Source organism: Pelodiscus sinensis, chromosome 4 (genome assembly GCF_049634645.1).
Source record: "Pelodiscus sinensis isolate JC-2024 chromosome 4, ASM4963464v1, whole genome shotgun sequence".
Lineage (NCBI taxonomy): Eukaryota > Metazoa > Chordata > Testudines > Trionychidae > Pelodiscus > Pelodiscus sinensis.
In genome coordinates, this window is record NC_134714.1 from 9,824,123 (window position 1) to 9,849,668 (window position 25,546).

The 25,546-nt window shown below is 47.4% G+C and overlaps 1 protein-coding gene across 1 annotated transcript in view; it reads left to right on the top strand.

Moving 5' to 3' along the window:
* PELI2 (pellino E3 ubiquitin protein ligase family member 2) overlaps window positions 1-25,546 on the top strand; it is a 228,053-nt gene that overhangs the window by 22,739 nt on the left and 179,768 nt on the right. Inside the window, exon 2 of the mRNA XM_075926280.1 lies at window positions 15,430-15,525. Coding sequence (XP_075782395.1) covers window positions 15,430-15,525 — 96 coding nt within the window. The remainder of the gene's footprint in view (window positions 1-15,429; window positions 15,526-25,546) is intronic.

Consider the following 25,546-nt stretch of genomic DNA (forward strand, 5'->3'; position numbering starts at 1 on the left):
AGGGAGCTCGGGGGGCGTGTCTGCGCTGCAGCACCCCCAAAAGCCTGCTCATCCTGCCCAGCTCTGTGGGTCAGTGTGGAGGGGGCACTGTGCAGGGTTGACTGCGCCTCCTTCCTCCCTCTCCCCCGCTCTTTGTCATGATCTGTGCTCGGGCAAGGGCCACACAAAGAGAGCAGTTCCTGCACTCCCGCATGCCCAGGTCAGGGGAGGCTCCTTGCACCTTACCACCCCCTTCTTCTCCGCAGCGCAGAGGTGAAAGGAAGCGGGTGCACCCTGGTGCACAGCTCCAGCTAGAGCTGGCTGAGCCGCGGCAATAGCCAGCAGGGAGCTATTGAAAGGGCTGGCAGGGACCCAGGTTGCAATAGGACTGTACCTGGAAGAAATGTTAAGTTACTTTCATCACTGCAGCAGTGTGCAGGAACCAGTCAGAATCTGCAATGTGAACACAGGAAAAACCGCAGGCGTCCTGTTCCCCAGAGACCTGGGCTGTGTGCCGGGGCGTCTGGGGTCCTATGAAAGAGGGCACTTTGGGGCAGCCGGGATTTGAGCTGGCCTCAATCACTCAGTGTTTTGTTTGTTTGACACATTTCGCTGCACCTGCTCTTAGTGCCCTCGGGGCTGGAGATAAAAGCTGGGGTGGTCACCCTGCAGCCAAGGGCGGGCAGCTTCACATGCATGTGTATGAGCAGCTTGAGGGTTAATCTGGATTGTCTGGTGGGCCCAGACGCATGAGGCGTGTCTCTTGGGCAGCCTTGACTTTGAACGTCCCACAGCTTGTCAGGGAAATGTCAGAGGTTAATTGTGTTAAGCATTGGGAACTTGGCAACAAACGGCAGCGATGGTGCAAACAGAAGGGGCTAGCGTATGTTGTAAAACACTCGCTGATGAGGCTGGCCTAGGACGACTTACATAGAAAGCCGAGCATATGGCATGCTTTATCACTGGAATCAGCTGTCAGGACATGTGCTGCCACCCAATTCTACAGCCCCGTTTGCTTTTTTTTTCCCCGTTTTACGCCTGGTCGTGGTTCCCACGAAGGCTTCGTCGCAGCCAGGAAATCACCCCACGTTTCCCGGGCGATGGGTACAGGGGAGCACCAAGGTACTTGGGTGCAGTGTGGTCAAGTTAGAACCTAGACGGGCGGCAGACTGGACTTCCCGGCAGGCACGTGGAGGGGATTCTGCATGCGTGCGGGTCGAAGCTTCCGCAAGTGGACCTGTGCAGGGCGTCAATCCGGTGAGCCCTAGCACAGAGCCAACATAGCTGGGGCAGTGCCGGGGGAGGAAATGCCACATGTGGGGAAGGCTGCAGTAGCCCCCATCACCCTCATGCATTGTCCTGCCTGAGGTAGGGGAGAGGAATCCATGCAGCAGTGTGGGTTCTCTGTCCCTTACCCCTCTGTCCGATGTGGGGTCCTGCGTAGGGGCGAGCTTCAGCCTGAGGGTCAATGTTTCAACCTTCCCTTGGGAAAATCAGGTCAGCTGCCACTGGCCTGCCGTCCCTTTCTCAGCGCCGAGCTGCTGCAGTAATTGTGCGTCCCTAGAGCCTTGAAAATCTGCAGATATTAACTTGATATCTGCAGGTGTCCGCTTCTGCAGATATCCGTGGCTCACTTTTGCAGATACAGAGGCGGATACAAATTTTGTATCTGCAGGGCTCTATGCATCCCTTCCCTCTCCTGAGATAAACGGGTCAGCTCCTAAGGAGTCAAGGAGAGCTCTGCCCAGGGCTGTCTCTACGGGAGTGCAGGGCCTGGGCCAAACCTCCCATCCCAGGTGCAGGGCCTGGGGCAACCCCCCCCTCCATCCCAGGCCCCATCCCCACCCTGCCTCTTCCTGCCCCACTATGCCACTCCCCTTTCTCTTCCTGCCCCTGCTCCACCCTCCTACCCCCCTTGTATCCCTTCCCCGAAGGCCACTCACTCCCTGGAGCAGTGTGACACGGCGGGGTTACCCCGAGGGAGGGGCGGGGGGGGGGTGAGGAGGAAGCAGAGGCTAGGCCCTCTCACACTCAGTGTGGCGGCAGGAGCCTGGGAAGCAGACTGAAGAATGCAGCAGCCAGTTTCATTCTGCCAGCCATCTCCCAGGCAGACTTCTGGCTTGCCGTGATGCCAGCTCTCTCCTTGCTTTCCAACCTCTGGTTCTACCCCCAGCCTGTCCCTTGTCTCTTGATCCTAACCTATAACTGTCTCTGGTCTCCAGTCCTGGCCTGACTCTTGCTTATTGATTCCAGCTCTGGCGATTATGCTAATTCCTGTCCTGGGCTTGTAGGATGCAAGTGCAGCTGTGACTGCTAGGCCAGACTGCCTACGGCCTGGTCCTTTAAGAGTTAGTACCAGTCTAGTCTTATCTGCATAAGACGTTTTGTCCACTTTTCTTGTTCTTTGATGGCCACTGTCAAATGGATGGCAGAGAAAAGAAATAAACAAGATCCAAATACGGTGTTCATTGCAAAGATTTCTGGGGATGGTGGGAGAGAGTCTTCCAGGAAACTGGTGCCATGTGAGGGCAGCGAATATAAGGCAGCCACTAAACGTTAGGTGGAGTCCAGTCACAGTCCTTTTTTTATGAATGTAAAGGAGAAACGGTGTATTTCTCTGGGCACCTGTCCTAGAAGGTTGTTATAGAACTCTGTTTACTAACGTAAACATGTAAGAACTTGACTTGCAGTGGAACTCAGACTTACTGTGCGAGTCCCTTTTGAGAGTAACACCTAGGCTCAAAATCACCTGCTCTCTTTAGAATTTTTTTCCTGTTCTGCATATAGAGCAGTGGCCTTGAAATAGGGAGACCAGTGTTCTATTCCTGGCTTGGCCCCTGGGTGCCCTAGGGCAAGTCACTTCCCCACTCTGCCTCAGTTTCCCTCTGTAAAAATGAGGATCACGACATTGACCTCCTTTGTAAAGAGATTTGAGGTCTCCCCGTGAGAAATGCTATGTAAAAGCTGAGTGGTATTGTTATTATGTATTATTAATAATAACAATTTAACCAGAACAGGCTGTAATGAATCTCAAATATCTTTCAAAAGTGGCATGTTTTCGTGGAGGATGTTCTGCAACAAACAGAACGCATGAAACTAAAAAAGTCACAAGCAATGCACTCAAGTGCTGATTTGCCTTGTATTTTTTGGGGAAAAAATTCATTGTTGCTATGAGACTCAGAAGTTTTGCTTAGATCCAATCAGTTTGTTCTCAGGGCATGGATACAGATCTGAAAGAACAATACACTGCTAATGGTATCCACTTTAAACCCCACTTCAAGAAAACTTTTGCCTCCCACAGTTTCTAGCAAATAGAGTTGTTTTCCTTTTGTTCCTTTTAATTTCTTAAGTTGACTGCTCCAATGGTTAACCACCGTCCTCAGTAAAAATGTGTGCCTTATTTCCATAATGAAAGAACTCATTATGAGGCAGTCGCTCCTTGAAAATCAGAGCTTAATAGTATTATACATCTGGACTCTTTGGGAAAATCAAATTTACCAAACTAATATAAGATCAAAGCAAAGGTCCCTCCACAACACCGAGATTATAAATATATCTGAGTTAGTGCCCTTCCTTGTATTTGGCTCTAGTTCCACGATTTAATTAGCCCCCTCTTCTTAATTGGTCACTTATGTTTAAAAAGTAAGCCAAAGTATCTTATGTACTGCATAATAGCTAAACAAGCTCTCCAATAAACAGTGCACACCAGCTGATATGCTTAGAAAGATGGATCTGTGCTCCCAGTCTTAACTGCAAGCCTAGGAAAGCTATTAACGTAATGGCTGAGATTTTAATTCGAGACACTGTGTTTAATGTGAAATGTATGTGTGTTTCAGAGGGTTTGTTTGCTTAGTTGCAGGGAATGGCTATAATCCCAGTGGGGTTTTCGGGGCTGGACTGTGGCTGCTGCTGTTTCATGGTGGGTGTCTGAGAGAGAAGGCAGGAGAATGCTGAGAATTCAGCCAAATTAAGCCCTGTAAAACAGCTCTTTGATTAGATTACAACAAGCTTCATTTATCTCTACGTGTGTTAGATTTGGGCTGTTGCTAACAAAGGGCTGCGAGTATACATAAAGTTGCCCTCCTGTCTTGGCCTATCTCCAGGGGAGGTGTTGGTTGCCTGCTCCTCTGAGGTAAACCAAAACATGACCCTCTTGTAGCTCCCTGGCTTGGCTCCCCGACCGTCGAGTTCCAATATAATTCGTTCAGACAATGTAGGTGGATTGCCCACGGATCATATAACTCACATTCCACAGCCACGTGGGTTTGCGGTTGATTAGAATTCCTTCTGGTGATTTTCCTTAATACTCTGCGGATTCCCGCAGGTCTATGCAAAGGGAACAGCCGCATGGAGGTGTACAGATGGTCACCTGTGGGGTTCCCACTCTTGTGGTCAGAGCTGGGCTTCTTCCCAGCCTCCAATGCAAAATGCTTGTTACAAGCTGACATCCGCTGAGCCGTGTATCCTTTTCGTCATTCACCTGTCCCGGGCCCCCTACGGGCTACAGCATGTCTGGTGGCAAGGAGAGATCTAGAAGCAGGGGAAAGCGGGGGAACAGCTAGCAATGAAAGACAATGGTAAAGGTCATAATTTGCGGTGGCTCCTGTATCCGAACACCCTGTGTTTTGTGGGCATATGCAGACAGAACCTGAATCCAGATTTTGTTAAATGGACCCTGAATGGGTGGAAGCAAATGCCACACTTGAAATCCTAACACACTTGAAATGTGGGGCGCAAAGTCCAGCCCCTTGCCTCTAGCATCTGTTGTGACCCAGTATGCTGATTCTGCCAGAGTGCAAAGAGGGATTCCCCGAGCAGCTCAGGGCCTGTAGAAGAGTCCTACGCTTGCAGTCCCTTACGTAGCGTCATGCTGAAGGTGAAGATGGGAGGAGAATGTCAGAGGAAGGAGTCATGTCTGGAACACACTGTGCTCTGGCTATTCTGGGCCTCTGGAATGGTCCATAGGAAGCCATTGCAGCAAAGGGTAGGTTAGAGCAATCCCTGAGGCTGCTCTAAGTTACACTGGGGACAGCTGTGGTCCCCGGCTGGCTCTGGAATACAGGGGCTACGCAGCCCCGCCTGCAGCCTTTCCACAAGTCCTGCCCTGAGCTCAGAGCCCAGAGCTAGAAACAACTGTGTATACCTCAAGCCTATTTCTGGTTACAATGTACATCCCACTCTGGAACAAGTCATGCGGGAGGCAGCAAGGCCCAGTGGATAGGGCAGGTCCAGACCGCGTGAGCCCGGGATTATACGCCTGATTTTGAAGCTGACTTGTTCGACCTTGGGCAAATCTATCCCCCACCCCCCGTGCCTCTGTTTAATCCTTCTGTGAAAGGGGTCTCTGACGCTAACCTGCATTCCGTGCACAACCGAATCCCTGCAGCATTGCCAACCCCAAGTGTTCAAATGCCCCGAATGTCATCAGTGGCTTGGGTTAATTGCAGGGTTTCATTTTCAAGAGCGGTAACCAAGAGGGCTAGAAACTCTTCTAAAAATGAAAACTGAGATGTTTCACCTGGCACCAGGAGCTGGAAAGGGAGGGGCCTGATTGCAGGGACAGGTATGCTCTGTAATGACCTCTGGGGGCAGACAATGCAGGGGGTAGCCACACAAGGAAGAGAGTGGCCAGCTGGAGCTGGGGCTCACCATATTGCTGGCCACTGGTCCAAGTCAGTGGTCCCGCAGTGCTGGACCAGGGAGGGGGTAGAAAGCCCCAAGCACCGGCCAGGCCAGGCAGCACAGCCCTGCCCTCCCCCACGGAGCCACAGTTTGCCCCCCAGCACCGCCAGGGCTGCCCAGGACAGTCCCCCCGATGGCCAGCCTGCGCAGACCCACCCTCCCTTCCCTGGGGCAGTGCTGGGCCCAGGGAGTGCTGGTGAGGCCAGCCTGCATGGCTCCCGCCGCCTTCTCCCTGGATCAGGACCAGGATGCACCAGTGGGGTCAGCATACCTGGCCCCCCTCCTCCACTCCAAGACCAGGAGTGGGAAGTACTGGGGGGGGGGGGGGGGGTGCTGTGTAGCCTCTCCCTGCCCCAAATATCAGACCTGGGGAATACCAGTGAGGCATGGCCCTCCCTGGACCGCCCTCCCCCCCCCCCCGACTGGGACTGGGGAGAGCTGGTGGGGCTAGCCTGTGCAGCCTCCCTGCCCCACCCCTTGCTGGCCCTGGAGAGAAGCCTGCTGGTGAGGTGTGTGCCCCCCCCAGCCCAGAACTGGGGAGAAGCCGGCAGCCACTCCTACCTCCTGCCCTGAGCCCCTTTTCACCCCCTGCTCTGACTCCTGCACCCCAACCCCTGCTCTGAGCCTCTCCTCACTCACCAACCCTGACTCCTGCATTCCCCCCCAACCCCAGACCCCTGCCCTGAGCCCCTCCTCTCAACCCCCAATCCTGACTCCTGCACCCACACACAGCCAGACCCCTGCCCTAAGGACCCGAGCAATGCTGGGTACATCATCTAGTTTGATAAATATTTTTTGAGAAAACACCTCATATATGTGTTTCCTAAGTTCTTCCAGAGCATTTTGCTTAATTTAAACACGTTCTTAAGTGCTTCCCCAAATCTCAGCCTTCAAGACGAATATTTCAGACGTTCTATTCTATTCTGGTTTTCGTCCTATTCAGTTCAGCAGGCTAAGGCTTTATGGTCTCTCGCTCATCGTCTGTGTTTAATACAAGTATGTAGATATTGTTTTCATATAACATTTTGTACAGGAGGCCAATTTAGTGTAAGTATTTTGTCTTTGCCTCAATAGAAAAGTAATGCGTCTATAAAATCCAGTCATAGTAGGTGCTTTGAAAAAGAGTTTTGTGCACTAGCTCTGAAGATTTTCTTGCAATCCAGTCTGTCTTCTATTATTGGGTACAGTTTTTTTTAAGTAAGAATAATGCTTAATTGTTTCATCTGACATGAATGAGAAATGAGAAACAGCAAGCAAAGCTAAAAGAAAGTATCTTTTTGGAAGCTGAAAAGAGGATAGAAGTTAAAATATGCAAGTATGTTGCAGAGCAAGAAAAATGTGCGCTCTATCAAAATGAACTAGTGGGAGCTGGCTGTTTCCCTCTCCACCATATAGCAGAGGTGATAAACTCCTAGAGCTCACACCAAAAGGATATTTTATTTTGGCCCAGACTTGCACAGACTCGAACAATCGCTCCAGTTCTCACAGAGTTGGTTGCTGCTGCCTGAGGGGCACGGAGGACTAGCCAGGGGCACAAACAGACCTCTCAACTGGTCTGTAGTCTCAGCTTCCATTTACAAAAAATTAAAATTAAAGGAAAGTATCTAGTTGTTTTGTTTGCAAAGAAAACGTTCGCATCCTGAGGCCCGGTCCATATTGGGAAGGCTTTGCTGGGTCTGAAGTGTGAACTTTCTCACCCCCTTTCAACGGGGGCTAACTCAGATTCCAGTAATATTGCATTACTGGTCACCGTTTCATGGCTCACCAAAGCGTGTCGGACAGGACAGGAGGGCTCACAGCATGGAAACCTCCCACCCTGGGGGCGAGGCAAAGAAAATGTCTGACTACAGAGGCATTGGGCCTTCCTCCGCATGTCACCATGAAGTGAGTCTACTTTCCAGCCCTCGGGAAACATTGTTCTAACTGAAATGAACGTCTGCTTCATGGGAGCTCAGTGTCTGTCAGTAAATGGGGGGTTTGCCCCTTTAGAACTAGGCTGTGTCACAGAGGCACTGCCCAGAGATGTCCCCCTTCTCAGGGCGAGGGAAGCCTTGGAGGCAGGTGATGCAGTACCTCCAAAACTCCCCGGCCTACTAGGGCTACCCCCTCACCAGCAGGCTTCTCTCCAGGGCCAGCGAGGGGTGGGGCAGGGAGGCTGCACAGGCTAGCCCCACCAGCTCTCCCCAGTCCCAGTTGGGGGGGGGGGGGAGGCGGTCCAGGGAGGGCCATTCCTCGCTGGTATTCCCCAGGTCTGATATTTGGGGCAGGGAGAGGCTACACAGCACCCCCCCAGTACTTCCCACTCCTGGTCTTGGACTGGAGGAGGGGGGCCATGTATGCTGACCCCACTGGTGCATCCTGGTCCTGATCCAGGGAGAAGAAGGCGGGAGCCATGCAGGCTGTGTGTGGGCTACCCCCTGAACTCCATTGACTTCAGAGGCTGTTGGATTGGGCCCAAAGGGCTTCAGGCAGTAATGCCACTGCCTAAAGGCCTCACTACAGATCTTAATGTAGCTAAAAGTTACCCAGGATGGTACTTAGGGCCTGATCCTCTCTGCAGCAAGATGAGGGCCCTTAGTGTGTTTTAGCAAAGCAGGAATGCTCAGCCCCGCTAGCGAGGATTGGGCCCAAAGGGATGAGAAAGAAATGCATCTGCCAGGGGGGAAAAGCTGACTTTGATTTTGCCTCTTCCAGGGCTGAGCCAAGCAGCCTGGCTGTTAATACAACGGATGGGTTAAATGAGCATGATTATCACTTTACTTAAAGGGGAAATATGACTGTGCTGCCTGTTAAAGAAAGCAATTTCTGTATCTATGGGCCAGGATACTGTTTAATTAAAGCCTAATTTACCTGTGAATGAAACTATTTGAAATTGCTGTGCGGTGCCTTACCTGAGAACATAAGAACAGCCGTACTGGGTCAGAGGAAAAGTCCATCTAGCCCAGTATCCTGTCTGCCAACAGTGGCCAGCGCCAGGTCCCCCAGAGGGGGTGGACCGAAGACAATGATCAAACGATTTGTCCCCTGCCATCCCTCTCCAGCCTCTGACAAACAGAGACCAGGGACACCATTTCTATCCCCTGGCTAATAGCCTTTTATGGACCTAATTTCCATGAAATTATCTAGCTTCCCTTTAAACTCTGTTGTAGTCCTAGCCTTCACAGCCTCCTCTGGCAAGGAGTTCCTTCTTGCATTCAGTTCCTGAGAATCATGGTCCATTTCCTCAGCTGGCCAAGTGGCTGGGTGGCCGAAGAACCACTGCTCTGCAGTTTCATGGCCAATGTCCAGTGAGCCAAACCAAAGACTCACCTGAGGCACAACCCTTACACTGCTCTGACTACCTTGCAAAATTTCTGGGTTCGGGGGTGGATGTGGGGGCTGGAGGGAGAGTCTTTCTACCCACTTGGATGGTGAGCCAGAGGGTTTCCTTGAAACGGGGGCCAGATTTTTAAACAAGCTTGTCCCTCACATTTAGTAGCAGTTTCTCAAGCTCCTAAAAGAAGTAACTAACCCAGAAAACTGGGTGCCGAGTTAAGTATCACAATGAGAGCTACTGGGTGCTGTGTGCTCTTGAAAATCTGGCTTTAATTTAAATGCCCAAATGGGGCATGGGGTGAGTTCTTTGGAAAATCGGATCCCAAGTATGAGTGCCAAGCCTTTGAAAATCTGCCCCCTATTAACATAAGATCATCAGGCTGCAAAAGAGTATAACTGAGTGGAGTTAGGAGGATGAAAGGATCCCATTTCCATGAACCAAACCAAACTGTGCAGAGTTCAGAAACCAAGTGAAACATAAAGGAGCCGGGGATGAAATCCTGGCCTCCCTGGAAGTCCAGGGCAACTTTACCATGGACGTCAGCGAGTCCGGCTATCACCAAGAGAGTCTGATGCAGTAATTCAGGGGTTAAACTTTGGGTTGCAGCAAAAGAGAAAATGCAGGAGAGAACTGCCCTGCTGATCAAGCTACAGTTTGCACAGTAAGTTTATGTTCAACAGATTTCCCTGGATTTTGAGTAACAGAAGCTAAACAGATCTAATAACGGTGGTTAGATAAGCCATCTTGAAATACATTTGGGCAGAAAGAACAGTCCCTGCTAGCCAAGGGTAGATAATTTACAGTTTGTGATGTGTGTGTGAGAGAGAGCAAGAACAAGCAATGGACCCAGAAAAAGGCTTTAAACAACTAAAATAAAACAGTGGCTTTGGTCAGATATTCTCTGGGTGTATGTTGGGATTCTTTGTCTGATTTATTTATGTCACATTAGAAAACAATTGCAGTGTGGAATGTGAAAAGGTAGGACATTGTGGGTCTGTCTGTCCTGCATTGTAAGTGCAGGGTTTGTAGAACTCAAGTCAGCTGGCCCTGAGTTTGTTATCCAGGGCATGAACATCTACACTCATTTGGGTCCCAGTTTGAATCTCTGGCATCAGCACAGCATTCTGTGGGCCTGAATGCAGCCACCCACATCCCAGAGTTCCTAACATCCTCCCAAAATGTGGCCTCCCTCTCTCTCTCTCTCTCTATATATATATATATATACCTTTCTTCATGGTGCAGTGTAAGAAAACCTGACTGTCCACCAAACTTGACTGTCCAGATGACAAGGAAATTGGCCCATGGGGTCGAGGGACAGTTTTAGCAGACTCTCTGAGCACAAGTCCACTGGGAAAGCAATAGAGATTCAACCCTGGGCCCTGTCTTGACTCAAGCTCAGAACCTGCATACAGTGAGCTCTGGGGATCCTGGTTTAGCGTGATTTGTGTGTAAATGGCGGGTAGGAGTTAGGCTTGAGCCTGAGTTTGAACCTTGGCCTCACATTGCAGTGTCGACATACCCTGTGTCGACTGACATGATGCAAAATCCTCAGGAATTTTAAGCGAGCCTTTATTTTTTTAAAAAAGAAAATTTTGTAAATTTCTTTAAGAACATTTCTAGCCTGATCTTCTGTCAGAATCGGGGGAGGGAGGGGAGGCTGGAAGACTCTAAATCAGGAGAGCTGACCGCCTCTGTAGGCTCCTGGGCAAAGCGAGGGGGGCAGCTCCGTGCTCCCAGAAGGAGCAGGGCCCCAGGCAGATGGGGCGGGGCTGACGCAGCCAGCCCTCAGTGCTGCCTGGAGTCCACCGTGCCCCCCTCCAAAGCCCTCAGAGCCATCTGGAGGGTGGCGCGTCCTCCCCAGCCCTCAGCTGCCTGGAGCGCGCCACATTCTAGTGGCGATTTAAAGGGCCAGAAAAAGCTGCCGCCAATGTCACAGTAGCAGTAGCGGTGGGTGGGGAGCGCCTGGGCGCCTTTGAATCACCAGGGCCCAGGACAACTGCCCCATTGTCCCCCCCTCCCCTTGTCAGCAGGCCTGATCTAAGCAGTTGGATGCCATTTTCAGGTTATGTTACCTTTAAGAAACAGCTAGTTATTCATCGCCTGCCACCTGGAGTTGTGCCCGACGCTGGAGTTCTGAGCTTGGCACGCTTCACTGCGGCAGGGTAGGAATCCATTCAAAGGGTTTCTCTATCAGTATTTGGCTACAGGCAGAGTTGATGATGTGTCCTAATGCTGCAAAGCTGGTGAACACTGTCCGGTTTAGAGAGTTGAACTTGTAGGCAGGAGAACAAAGGATTTCAGGGCTTTAGACACAGGAGAGAGTCTGTGTAAATGAATGTTCAAGGAGCTGGTCTGTTGACAGAATGGCATTTTTGTGCATCACGCTGAAAGGTACACAGCTGCCCAGTAAAGCCCCTTTAAACATATGAAACTTATTAGCATAAGCTCCCCAGGTTGCTCCCATTAACGGAGCTGTTCTGAGCGAGCATGCTGGGCCATACCCTCTGCTGGTGTGTATAGGCTGAGCTCTGCTAGAGCTATTTCACCTGAGGATCTGGCCGTCCACTTCAAACCGAGTATCTTTTGGCAAACAGCAGATGCCTATTAACAAGATACAGTTTCAGAGAAGCGAAGTTTTCCCTTGGAACTGGGAAAGGAATGGGGGAGGGGAACCCAAGAAAGACGCATTCTCCCTGCTTTGGCAAAAGATATTCTCCTCTGTCTTTTTTACATATGTTTTCCTGCAATACAGATAAGCTGTTGCTGCTTGTTTTCCAGCATAAGGGGGAGAAAACGGTTGGCCTTTTTAGTAAGCTGACAGTCTTCGCTTCAGGCAACATAATTGCATAGGCCCCATATCAGGAAGGCACTAGAGCTTGTGCTTAAAATTCCCATGGACTGTGCTATGCTGAATAGAGATTGACTGAAGTGTCGGTTTAAGGTTAGGCATACTTCTAAAGGCTTTGTGGAATTGGGACTCTTGTATGTCCATTTCCCCATGGCCCCATTATTGATTTCAGGCATTTCGTTCATTGTCAAGACAGGCAATATTACTACAAATGGAGAATCATAAAATCATGGAACTGGAAGGACTTCAAAATAACAAATAGTCTTGCAGCACCTTACAAACTAACAAAATGTGTACCGTATTTTCCGGCATATAAGATGACTTTTTATACTAAAGAATATCCCCCAAAAATCGGGGGTCGTCTTATACGCCGGGTATAAACATACTGTAGCTTCGGCTACATACAGAACGTCCCTGTGCTGATACTGTATGTACCGCGCTGAGCCATCACGGCAAGCGGTGTCATCTATTAATGCATACAAAGCCTGCTAGGATTGGCTGAGTCAGAGAGGCGGGCTATTACAACCTTTGCCAATCTGAGCAGGATTTGTATGCATTAATAGAATACACCGCTTGCCGGGATTGGCTCAGCCCGGTACATACAGTATCAGCACAGGGACGTTCTGTATGTAGCCGAAGCTACAGTACTGATGTTATTAAATGGTGTTGCCTTGGAAGGGGGGATAGTCTTATACGGCGAGTATAGGCCAAAACCTATGTTTTAACTGGAAAATTAGGGGGTCGTCTTATACGCCCAGTCGCCTTATACGCCGGAAAATACGGTAAATGGTATCATGAGCCAGGTTCCAAATAAATAGCAGAGAAAGAGAGGAGAGGGGGAGAGAAGGAAAAAGAAGGGGGGGAAAATGGTCAGTTAGAATGTCACCATCACTGGACCTAACCATGAAAACCATCACATCAGAGGCTCATACAACTGCACATCCATCAATGTGAACTACGCCATCAAGTGCCAGCAATGCCCCTCTGCCATAGATACTGGCCAAACTGGACAGTGTCTACGAGAGAGGATTAATGGACACAAATCAGATATTCAAAAAGGTAACACACAGAAACCGGTTGGGGAGCATTTTAATTTGCCTGGGCACTCACTACTGGGTCTCAAAGTTACCGTGTGATTGCAAGCCAATTTCGAAAAACAGCTTGAAAGGGAGGCTGCAGAATGTTATGTAATTTACTAGTTTGATACAGTCAACAGAGGTCTAACCAAAGATCTTGTCTGCTACATTCCACATTCTAATGACATACAAAAACCAAGCAAAGTGTACTTAAGAGCACTTAGTAGCCACTCTATCAACTTAATTTAGCATGGACACTCTTAACCTACAATTTTTTCCTCCCCCCCCCTCTTCTTTTTCCTTCTCTTTCTCTGCTATTTATTTGGAACCTGGACTCCTTAACTCCATTCATCTGAAGAAGTGGGTTGAGCCCATGAAAGCTCATGACACCATCAATAAATTTTGTTAGTCTCTACGGTACAGCAAGACTATTCCTTATTTTTTAAGTTTTTTCAGTTACAGACAAACCCAGCTACCCCTCTGAAACTTTTGGAACTGGAAAGGACCTGTCCCGAGCTCTAAGTATTTCTAAATCGGTGATACTCCGTCTGTGGCTCGCGAGCTGCCGTGTGGCTTGCAGGTGTAGCCTGCGTCTCTTCAAGGCTCCCTCCTGGAGATCTGCACACAGCTGATTCTTGGCACTCTGGGAGGGTTACACCTGAAAGAGCCCAGCTTTGTATCATCCACAAACTTGTAAAGCGTATTCTGTATGCCAATGTCTAAATCATTGACATAGTTTCCAAAAGCTCCTGCTCTCAGAGGGGTCAATGGGAATTCCATAGACAGAAGTAATAATAGTAGTAATAATAATGAATAATAATAAAGCACAATTCTTCCCCAGTACTCAAAGTATTGGCCAAAGGTGAGCTAGGACTATTATCCCCATTTTAGTGAGGGACAAACTGAGGCACAGAAATTGAAGTGGCTAGTCCTAGGCCACTCAGGGCATATCTACACAGCAGGGCTAAATCCAAAATAAGCTACGCAACCTGAGCTATGTCAATTGTGTAGCTTAAGTTGAAATAGCTGTCTACATCGCAGGTAGTCCGAGTTACAGCACTCTTCCTCTGACTTTCCTTACTCCTTGTAAAATGAGGTTTATAGGAGTCGGAGTAAGAAGTCCTCCAGCTCGACATTATGTCAACATTATGTTGAAATAACTGCTTGCTGTGTAGACGCAGACTATGTTATTTCAGAATAACGTGAGTTATTCCAAAATAACGCTGCTGCGTAGACATAGCCTCAGCTAGTTAGAGCTGGCAACAGAACCCAGTTGGATGCCCTCTCCACTGCACCATGCTGTCTTCCCATGATGGCATAGCAGCTCCGAAAGAGGAGAGGGAAGGGGAGGCCAGTTAGGTGGTAGGTGGCTTTAGAGTTTCTCTACAATTGAAAGTTAATTCATATTAAGGTAGGGTGTGAATTCCTGAGTAACTCCATGTGCAGGTACACTTATTCTGAAATAAGAAGCCTTGTTCCTCTTTAGTTTAATCCACTTAGTGGATTAAGTTGAACAGGAACAAAGGCACGTTGTAGCTATTCAGTAATAACTCCAGGTACAGAGAGCCATTATAAATATTTATGCATATCGGAGAACTGGACAGCAGACTTTAATGTCAGAAACTTTGTGGTTCTGATCAAGGAATAAGTAAACCCCTTTGAGGTTTCATGAAAAGTTAATTCTACTTTCTTTCTAGAATAGCCAGCATTGTTCCCTTTCATGCAGTATTACACTTTATCATCCATCATGGCAGAACGAAAGAAAGGAGTAACAGAGACACATGCATGCAAAATCTTGTCAACTGTTCAGTGTAATGCAGCATGAGGATATCAGTCTGATCTCAGGTCTATATTGTAGATCCATCTTATCTAATAGAGATGTCTACTGCTTTATTTATTTCACTGTATTATGAACCTATTGCAGTAAGGTGCTTCTGACAGGTGCCAAAAGATCATATCTAAAAAACAAGGTGCTGTCTCTCCCCACATGCTCTGGTAGTAAAGATGGTGAAAAAAATAGTTTAATTTCCATGGGAAAAGTGTCAAATAAAATTATCTAATTCAAAAAAATTGGTTGACAATGTGGATGGAAAAAATTCTAAAGTAACTGAAATTTTTTCATTTCCTTCTGAAATATTTGCTTTGGTTTCCAATGCTAAATAAAAATTTCAAATACAAATGAGAGAAAATAAATAATGAAAATTTCATCAACATTTTATTGCCATTATGGAACACTTAAGTGTTCATGAAATTGCATTTTTGGCAAAAAAAATTGTAGAAAAATGGCAACCAGCTTTTGCTCTTTGAGATTGCGCACTTGCTTTCTTGAATTCACACAAACAGACATATTTTAGTCAAACACAAGTGAATGGACTCAACACAGGTGTCAAAGAGGTGAAATTTTATGGCTTGTGTTTTACAGGTCAGATTAGATGATTAATGGTCCTTTTTGGCCTTAATCACAGAGGGAAAATATCCTTTAAAACAGATGTGATGCTTCAGTATAATTATATTCTGGTTTTTTTTAGTGCAACACACAAGAAAATAGTGCATTTCACATTTTGGCTGTTTGTCACTCACTTCGATGGCTTATGTTGCACACTGACAGATTTGAAGGTTTACAGGTAAGAAACATATTACTATGTTTCTGAGTTTTTCTTCTGGCCACAAATTCCCCCTCTCACTCTCTCTTTCTAACTTGGCTGCAAATCTGACGAAAAGACATGTGCATCAGTAATTTGAAATATTATGGATATTGTCTAGTCAGTTTTATTTCCTTGTGGAATTTTCTAGTAACACTGACTGCTCCTGGCTTCTTTAATTTATCTGTGCCTTGTATTCCCTGTATGATCAAGATCAGTTCTGCTCTAACCACCTTTATCTGAAGAAGTGGGCTGTGTCCATGAAAGCTCATGATACCATCTACATGTTTTGTTAGTCTGTAAAGTCCTACCAGTCCATTTCTTGTTTTTTAAGTTCACCCTTCTTTGATATTTCTTCCTCACAAGATTCCATTTATGTAGCCATAAGAATGTCATATATTTTATCCAGTGCGTCTGTATTCCAAACAGAGAAAGGATACAGTAATTGCTTTATTCCAAATAGAAAAGCACACAATAATTTACTAATAATACTACGTATTGTTATAATCAACAAAGACTGGTCTATTTTATGAAAGCAGGTCCCTGAACACTAACACTCCTAATTCAGAAAAGACTTCCCAGGACTGTACAATTTTGTTTATTGGGGAAAAAAATGTAACATCCATGTTGGCTCACTTACAATGTGTTAGTATTGTATGGCTGTTAATGGAATGCAGCCTACCATCCAGTGCATTGTGGATTATAGTACAATAAACTCCATGTAAGCAAGAAAGCCTCACAAAGCCAAAACAGGCTTTAGCACCCATTGAGTGCTAGTTACTAATGAACAGAAACATTTTATTATAGCTAGTTGTCATGCACATGATTATCTTTCAGAGCTCCTGAGTCTGCATGGCTAAACACCCACAGAGGCAGAATTACTCACTGTCTCCTGAGGAGAGAAACATCATTATTTAAAAGTTGCTGCCATTACCTTGGGATGGGGGTGGGAGGCTGCAAACTCTTCCTCACATAAGTTGTCCCAGGTGGGCTGCAAGGCAACTATTTGGGCATGACATTTTTCGAAAATTCAGATCCTGAGGTTTTCTAGCTTTTCATTTCAATTTACGGGTGGAGTTTTGCCCACAGCTATTATATTGTCATGGAAACATTCAAGCGAGAATTGTAAATAATGAAGTCTTAGGTATCTGTGAGCCTTCCCTTTTTGGGGCTCAGTTCTGCAGCCTGGCTCTTGCTCTCATTGGCGTGTTCCCAGTGAGTCTAGTGGGAAGAGAAGTTCACTCCGTCTCCCTCGTTCTGAGATTCTCTAGTGTCCAGGGTCTGGGCAAGAGATGTAGTAGGCTTTCTCGCTGAGAAAGAGCTGGAAAAGGAACGTAGGAGGAGGCTGTACAAAAGGTGTCTGAGAAGACCTGATAGACAAACAAATGAGCCAGGATAGAGAATAGCCAAGAGGAGAGGGTGAAGCGGCACTTGAGGCCACAGATCTAGCAAGAGGGCTGTGCCTGGGAGAAGGCAAAGGGTGATTCATGGTTGCTCTGCATCAAGAGGTGAAGGCTGGTCTTTCACTCATCCCAGAAAAGCACGGTTTAGCCAGTAGGCCAAGCTACCTAAGAATGAGGGGATACTGAGGCATAGGCAACAAGAGGGAGCTTGCAGATCAGTGGGAAACAGAGGCAGTGACCACACTTGTGATGTCAGAGAAGTAAGGTCCTTTTAACCTGCCTGTAGAGATGTTTCTTCCACAGCCCAGAATGTTTATGCGATGGCAAAGATTCCATTTACCCTGGGTCTAACAAATCAAGTCCATGGCCTCTCCAGGGCACCTAGGAATATGATGTGACAATCTTCTCCCCCATGAACAGGCTGGCTGGCTAAAGTGCTGTTAATACACCTTCATTCTGGGGTACTTTGGCCTGCTAAAACTATTTGAGAATGAGACCAACTAACGGGGCTCTGCACACAAAGACATGCATTTATGCAACCAAGGAGAGCTCTCTGAATGACAGGAGATGCTGACCCCCTCAGGTTTCTTCTACTTAAAGGAAGGAAAAGTTTAAAATATGATTTTGGACCAGTGCACAGTGTTGAATCTCTTTATTCCTAACAAGCAGGTGTCTAGCACTAAGGACACTCCGTGTCTTTTGCTGCTCTGTGAGGCCTACCAGTTGCCATGACAATAGGGGCCTTGATCGTGCCATCTAATCCAGAAGCGTATCTACTGTCTCATCTCCTTCTCTTCCTACTGCCTGGCCTGGGGACAGAGAAGTACTACACAATCAGCTCCTCAGAGATCGCCATAAGATGTCCTGGGGACCTATTTTGCCTCAGGTGGGCCCAATCCAGCTCCCATGACAGTCAATGGACTGATTCCCATTGAGTTCAGGCTCCACAGACCACGCGTTTGTAGGTGCGGGTGCAACGCTCAACATAGTGATGTCTGGTCGATTCAGAGAACTGCTTCACTGGTTTGCCTGTGTTGACTGGACAGCCTGTATAAAGCCTCGCTCTTTCCCTTACCTTCACCCTGAGTACGCCACCTCCTATTTGGGGAGGTTTCAAAAAACCCGATACCAAAACATTCACCACAGTTCATGACACGCTCTCACCTGCTGTGCTGTGTGGATGGAGTCAAGTCCAAGAATTGGACTGGGAAACTGAAGACCTTGGAGAAAACCTGTTCATTGTAAGGAATCAGCCCCATACCCCAAAGAGATGAGCAAAGGAGGCAACTGCCCTGACCCTTTAAATCACCGCTGGAACACCTGCAGCGCACTTCAGGCAGCATTGAGGGATACTGGGAGGGCATGACACACGCATGGCAGTACTGAGGGCTGGCTGACCTAGCCCCACTCATTCTGACCTAGGCCCCGCACTTTCTGGGAGCACATTGCTGCCCCCCTACTTTGTCGGTGGGCCTGGCGTGGCTGTCAGCTCCCCTGAACAGCTCATCCAAGCCACTAAATTCCCGAATGTTCCATGCAGCCCTTGGCATGTTTGAGGGGGTCCTTTGTAAATTTGCCCCTAAGTGATGTCAACAGATGTTTTGACTGAATAAAGATTACAGGTCCTTGTGGTCGCTCCAGTTAATTCACCTTCCCGATGATAAGTTTCAGAGGCACAGCTGTGTTAGTCTGTTGAAGCAAAAATAACGAGGAGTCCCGCAGCACCTGGGCTGTGTCTACACTGGCGTGAATTTCCGGAAATGCTTAAAACGGAATATTATTCCGTTTTCAGTTTTTCCGGAAAAGGAGCGTCTACATTGGCAGGCTGCTTTTCCGGAAAAGCGTCTGTGGCCAATGTAGACGCGCTTTTCCGGAAAAGAGCCCCGATTGCCATTTTCGCGATCGGGGCTTTTTTCCGGAAAAGACTACTGGGCTGTCTACACTGGCCCTTTTCCAGAACAGTGTTCTGGAATAAGGACTTATGCCCGAGCGGGAGCAGAATAGTTTTTCCGGAATAGCGGCTGATTTTGTACAGTGGAGCATCATTGCTTTTCCGGAAATTCAAGGGCCAGTGTAGACAGCTCGCAGCTTATTCCGGAAAAGTGGCTGATTTTCCGGAATAAGTGGCCCAGTGTAGACATAGCCCTTCAGTTTTTAAACTGAAACCAGATTATTTCATAGAGTGCAAATGGTTTGTTTTTTTCCGTAACATTTGGCACCAGTGAGGGGGCCTTGACCAAGTTGCATTGTTTTTTATAACCTCTTCTATTCCTTGGTGCAATGTAACTGTTGGTTGAAACAAATTATTTCTGATATATGACTGTGTGGGTGTAAGGCCTGCCATAGGTTATGTTGTATGCAAGGCTGTTTTTTTTTCCAGTCCGGTAACTCCTGTCCCTTATTTTCAGGGCATAATAGCCCCATTCTCTCCCTCTTTAGAATATCATTTTAATTGGACTGAAACAGAGGCCTTTATTATGAAAAGAAATAGCTCGCAACCAGGGCAGCACTAATTCTTTCACTACAGAATCTAGAATAATTTAATCACTGTGTTCAGATTGTAAAGCCAGTATTATTAATAGAAAAGGACGCCAATGGCCTATTTAGCCTCTAAAACTTTGGTACCTTATGAGATGGTCCAAATAGGAATCAAGCTGTTTTTCAAATTGAATATTATTTCGGCATGTTGCCTCGGAAGTTGCTTGCTTTTAAAGTACATTTGAGGCTAAAAGGGGAAATAGAGGTAGATAAAAGAAAATACTGTTTCATGCAATATGTAATTGCATTATAATTATACAGTGGAACTCATGGTCACTAGAAATCATTGAGGCCACAACCTCAATAATATTCAAAAAGGCATTGGGCATAAATATGGATTGCAATATCCAGAGTTCTAATAGTGATAACAAAAATTCTGGAAGGGATCTTACATTTCATGCTTCAAGGTATAAGTCTAGCTATTCTCTATATAGGCTACGTCTACACTGGCATGATTTTCCGGAAATGCTTTTAACGGAAAAATTTTCCGTTAAAAGCATTTTCGGAAAAGCGCGTCTAGATTGGCAGGACGCTTTTCCGCAAAAGCACTTTTTGCGGAAAAGCGTCCGTGGTCAATCTAGACGCACTTTTCCGCAAAAAAGTCCCGATCGCCATTTTCGCGATTGGGGCTTTTTTGCGGAAAACAAATCTCTGCTGTCTACACTGGCCCTTTTGTGCAAAAGTTTTTTGGAAAATGCCTTTTGCCCGAATGGGAGCAGCATAGTATTTCTGCAAAAACACTGACAATTTTACATGAGATCGTCAGTGCTTTTGCGGAAATTCAAGCGGCCAGTGTGGACAGCTGGCAAGTTTTTCCGGAAAAGCGGCTGCTTTTCCGGAAAAAGTGGCCAGTCTAGACACAGCCTACATGTTAGTGACCTTTGTGGGAACAGATTATACCACATCTGCTACTGCGGGGTTCCTTCACCTTCCTCCGAGGGAGCTGGTGCTAGCCACTGCCAGAGACAAGAGACTAGAGTCGGTGCACCTCAGATCTGATCCAATCTGGCAACTCCTATGATGCTGTTTCCACCCTCTCCTCCCACCTCCATCTTAAACGCTCTTTATCATGATGTCATGATGTGCCTGTATCTGTATCTCTGACCCCTTCTCTTGTCACTGCTTAGTACATTCCCCTTCTTGGTTTAGGCCCTGAGCCTTTACTTGTCTCGGGTGGAATTTTGTGATTCTCCTGGTGCTAGAATACCGCCTCATGAATACCAACCAGAATTGTCTTCTAACCTTCAGGAGCTGTTACCAATGTGGCTGTGTCTACACTACAAAGAAAAGTTGGCAAAAGATACGCAAATTGTGTAGCACAATTTGCGTCTCTTTTTCCGCTTTTCTTCCGAAAGAGGCTTTTCCGACATTTGGCCCATCTATACAGGGCCAAATGTTGGAAAAAACCCTCTTTTGGAACATCCCTTCTTCCTCATAAAATGAGGTTGACAGGGATGCCGACAAAATGCGTCTGCTTTTCCAAAATTGCGTAGCTTATTTTAAAATAGCGTATTTCAAAATTGGGAGCATCTACACAGAACTTATTTCGAAATAGAGCACTCTTCCTCCGACTCCCCTTATGTCTCGTACAATGAGGCAGTTTTTCATACTCTTCCCAGGCAGTTTCTTCGCTATTGAATTAACTCCTTGAAATTCTGTAGTAATAACAGTAACAAACCACGAACAAAGAAGATTCTCATTCACAGAAATATTCCAGGCATCTTCTACATCCTTCACACTCTCCAGTTTTCAGTTCCTTTTCTCCTGATTTGTTTCTTACATTTTCTCCATCTCTCTCTCTCTCTCTCGTTTCTCATTTCCTCTTTTTTTTTAATTCCCTTCCCTTCCCAGATGCAATTTCTTTCCCAACGGCCCTTCCTTTGTCCTGTCACTATTTCCCCCATCCCTCTACCTCCGGGGTGTGCAATACACTAGCCACATGTGGCTGTCTGGCTGGTTGAGTGTGGCTAGTTGGCTTGAACAATGTGGCTATTTGGCCAGGTGAGTGTGGTTAGTTCACTACAGCAATAGCCTCTAGCATGGCTACTGCTTCAGAACTGGCTGGACCCCCCGGCTCTACCCATTCTCTTTTGTCTGCTCCTCTCTTCCTTCCTAAGTCTTTTTTCTCCCTTTTTACAGCCCTGTTTGGCTGTCACTCCTGCTTCTCCCTCCCTTGGTCTCTCATTTCTTCCCCTTTAGCTCTGCCCTTTACTCCTGTCCCATCATCCTGCTTTCCTCCCCTGCTCCTCTGGAGCTGATGGTGCTCCAAGGGGAATGAAACTGTGTCTTTGAGAGAATTAATTAAAAAGGAACACTGGAAATAATTCTAAATGTGGAGGTGGGCGGCCTATGTTACGTTGAAACTGGGGTGGGGAACCTTTTTTGAGTCGGGGGCCGCTGACCCACAGAAAAATCAGTCGGGGGCTGTACACAAGTGAGAAGCTGAACCTCCCCCCCATTGTGGCCCCCGAGTGAAAAGGAGAAAGACACTCCCCACATTTCCCTCGCACACCAGAGCCTGGGGGGGCCCAGCCTAATAGATTTTGTGTGCTCCAGCCCTGTGTGTGTGGCAGGGGAAGGGCTGGCATACCAGTGCAGGCTCTTCAGTGCTGTGGGCGGCTTCTGAGCCTCAGGGGCCGGATCAAGGCAAGCTGAGGGCCACATCCAGCCCCTGTGCCTGAGGTTCCCCACCCTTGTGTTGAAAGACGACATCTGTTCTCGCAGAAAAGAGCCGCTTAACTACCACAAAGTGTAGAACTTTATTCTTGCCATTGCCTGACATTTGAGACAAGGACAGACCGAAAACAGCAAGCAATGTCCTTTAACTAATGACATAAGGGTGTATGTGTCCCTGGCCATCTGCCTAGTCACATCTAGGAACATAACAGTTAGCAGACAGGGTCAGATCTGTTTCAGAGAAAGGTGCAGGAACCCACAGCATAGACAGATGTGGGATAATTTGCCCCCAGGACTGTCTCATCCGTATCCTTCTTGTTTAGCGGTTGACTCGAGCTGTGAAGCATGAGGTTTAATATCCCATTCAGGGTTTTTGTTCTAACTCTGGATATTACCGTTACCCATGTAAATGTCCAAGCCCTTTTGTAATATGCCAAGCACAGCAGTCTGAGATGGGAATTCAACAATACTACGGACAATAGACAAACTGCACAGTCCTTGTCACTTCAGCCCGTGAAACTTCCAGTAAAACACCAAAGGGGGGAGCACGTTTCACTGGGAGCCTACGGTAGTCGAGGAACTGCCCTAAAAATATTACAGGCAGCAGCTCTGATGTCAGCTTTTATGTGGGGAAGCTGAAATGTTCCCAGTTCACAGGCTACAGGCATTTAATAATCAGTCGAAAAATAACTAGTAAAGCCTCTTTTCACCACACGTTGTCATTTTCTTTCCTGTAGTTTTGCGTTTCCTTTCACTCTTGACTGGATGTAGGCGATTGTTATACCTTTTTGGTTATCTGCATTAATAGTGTTTGTTTATTCCACTGTTGGTTCCTATCACCCAAGGACTAACAAGGCATTTCTTCCTTCAGAAGAAACAGTTTCTGTTCTGAGTCTTTCCTGCATATTTTTCTCCAGCTAGAAGGACAAAGCAGGGATTGCTTCCATTCATTTTCCTCCGGAACCCAGGTCCCTTACGCAGCCCACACATCTCCTTTACTTGTTAATAGCCACCCTATTGTCTATATGTGGCTGGGATTTATTTTTTGTTGCTTATTTGTCACTGTCGTAATTGTCAGGAAGCTAAGCTGGGCATTTGCAGAGGGCCTCCGCGATAATAAACTGACCTAATTGTCTTCCCGCCCCCATACAAGTGGAGGACGTGCTTTGTTGCCTTTATCAGGGTTTTGTGCTTTTCTCACACTGGGCTGGGCTTTGTTCCTTTGCTGATTGCCTTGCATTCTGTGCCTGGAAAAGAGTTGTTTCTGCTGCTTTTTCCCCCTGGAAGCCATTTATTTTGTGATGTGTGTAAGATTCCAGTAAAGAGTTAGGGAGGAAATAAAAGTGATTATTTGATTGTGGATTGGCTTCCTATTGTGGCCTGTTAGAGCAGGGGTGGGCAATAATTTTAGCAGGGGGGGCCACGTAATGAATTTTGTTATGTGATCACAGACCAGCTCCACCCCTGGAAGGGGTGGGGCCTGGACAGGATGGGGCGGGGCTGAGGACTAGGTTTCCCCCAGAATTGTCCAGAGCCAGAATCTTTGAATTAAAAACACAACAAAGGGCTCGCAGCACCCAGCCCTGCCACTACTGTGTTGCTTGGCTGCCGCCCGGGTTACTGTGGCTATTTAAAAGGCTCGTGATTCCAGCCACTACCAGCATAGTGCCATGACCATAACCTTGAGCCATTTAAATAAGATCCTGCTGCCTGAGCCACCACCTGGAAATTGGGTGGCATGGGCAGCAGGATGTAAACAGAGCAGCCAGGTGCAGATGGATCAAAGTGTTAGGTGGGCTGCATCCGGCCCCCGGGCCGCATCTTGCCCAGATGTTAGAGGTTGTCTGTCCCCTTTAAGGACCTGGGGCTGCTGGGGGTGACCAGCCTTGGTCCCTGGCATGGCCCCTTTAAGAACAGGGAGTTCTGGGAAGGATGCTAGAATTAGCTGGGCATGGGGTTCAGGTGCTTGAATCATTGACTGACTGCTGAGGGTTCAAAGGGTGCTCTTCGCCAAGTCAAGAGATTGGCACGTGGCTGTGGGAAATGACAGGCCTCCAACCCGGGCTTGTGGGACGCCAGGCTGTGTTCAGACCGTGACATCCACTTAGCCAATCACTGGAGAAGGGGACTAGTGAAGCCAAACTCACAAAATGGCTCACCCATGAACCTTGTGAGAGGGGGAGATATCCAACCCTGCCCTGATTGGCTGGGGTGTGCTGGGAAGAGGCTTAAGGAAAGTTGTCTGACCAACTAAGGATGTTCCAGGCTGATTTGACTATGGACCCTACCTACTTACTGGATTGCTACCTCTGTCTGTCATCCCAGACCCTTATCTGCTCCCGGTTCCTGCTCTTCTGCCTAGATCCAGGTCCCTACTCCTATGAACTACCCCTCATGCTGACTCCAGATTTGATGCTGACCTTTGGCTTGGCTCCTGGCTCTGTCTTCAGCTCTGACTCCAGTTCCAGGATCCTGGCTATAAACCACTAGACCTGAACACCCACGCTCCTGTCCCTACAGCATTCTGATGCGATCAATGTTTCCATCGACAACTGACGTAAATATAAAATCCTTGCTCACAGAACCTGCGAACAACACACAGATTGTCGCTGTGGTAAATAACAGTGAGAACAGGGCACTCACGGAGGGTGATCTGGATAGCTTCGTAAGCTGGGCCCATTCAAGCAAAACTTGTTTTTAATATGGCTAAATGGGAAGTTAGACATCCAGGAACAAGGAGAGGTCCATAGGTACAGAATGGGGATCCTAGCGAGCAGCGTCAGAAAAGGATGAATGAGGTATGGTGGACAAGCTGCCTAGCATGAGCTTCCAGTCCAGTTGCATAACATGGCAAAAAGGGCTAATACAAACCTTGGTGAGTAAATGGGGAGTAATGAATGGGGGTGATTTTATCTCTCTGTGTTTGAGATGGCTACGGGAATGCTCTGTATAGTTCTGATGCCGGCATTTTTAAAAATAATGTTTGAAAATTGGAGAGGGTGCAGCAAAGAGCCACAAAAGCCATGGATGGGCTGGAGAAAGTGACTTGACAGTGGGAGGTTTCCCGAGCGCTTGTGTTCAGTTTATGAAAGAGAAGATGGGGAGGTGGCTAGATGATAGGGTTTCGCTACATTCATGGGGAGAAAATACTGAGGACTAAAGGGCTCTTCAACTGATTGGAGAAAGGCATAAAAACCTCCAGTGGCTAGAAGCTGAAGCCAGACAAATTCAAACCAGAAGTGAGGCACCAAAGTGTAGCCATTGGAACATGCTTCTAAAGGAAGTGGTAGATTCTTCTGTGGCTTGCTGACTTCAAATCAAGACCAGATGCCTTCTTCGAAATATGCGTTAGTCAAAGACAAGTGATGGGGCTCAATAGAGCTGTA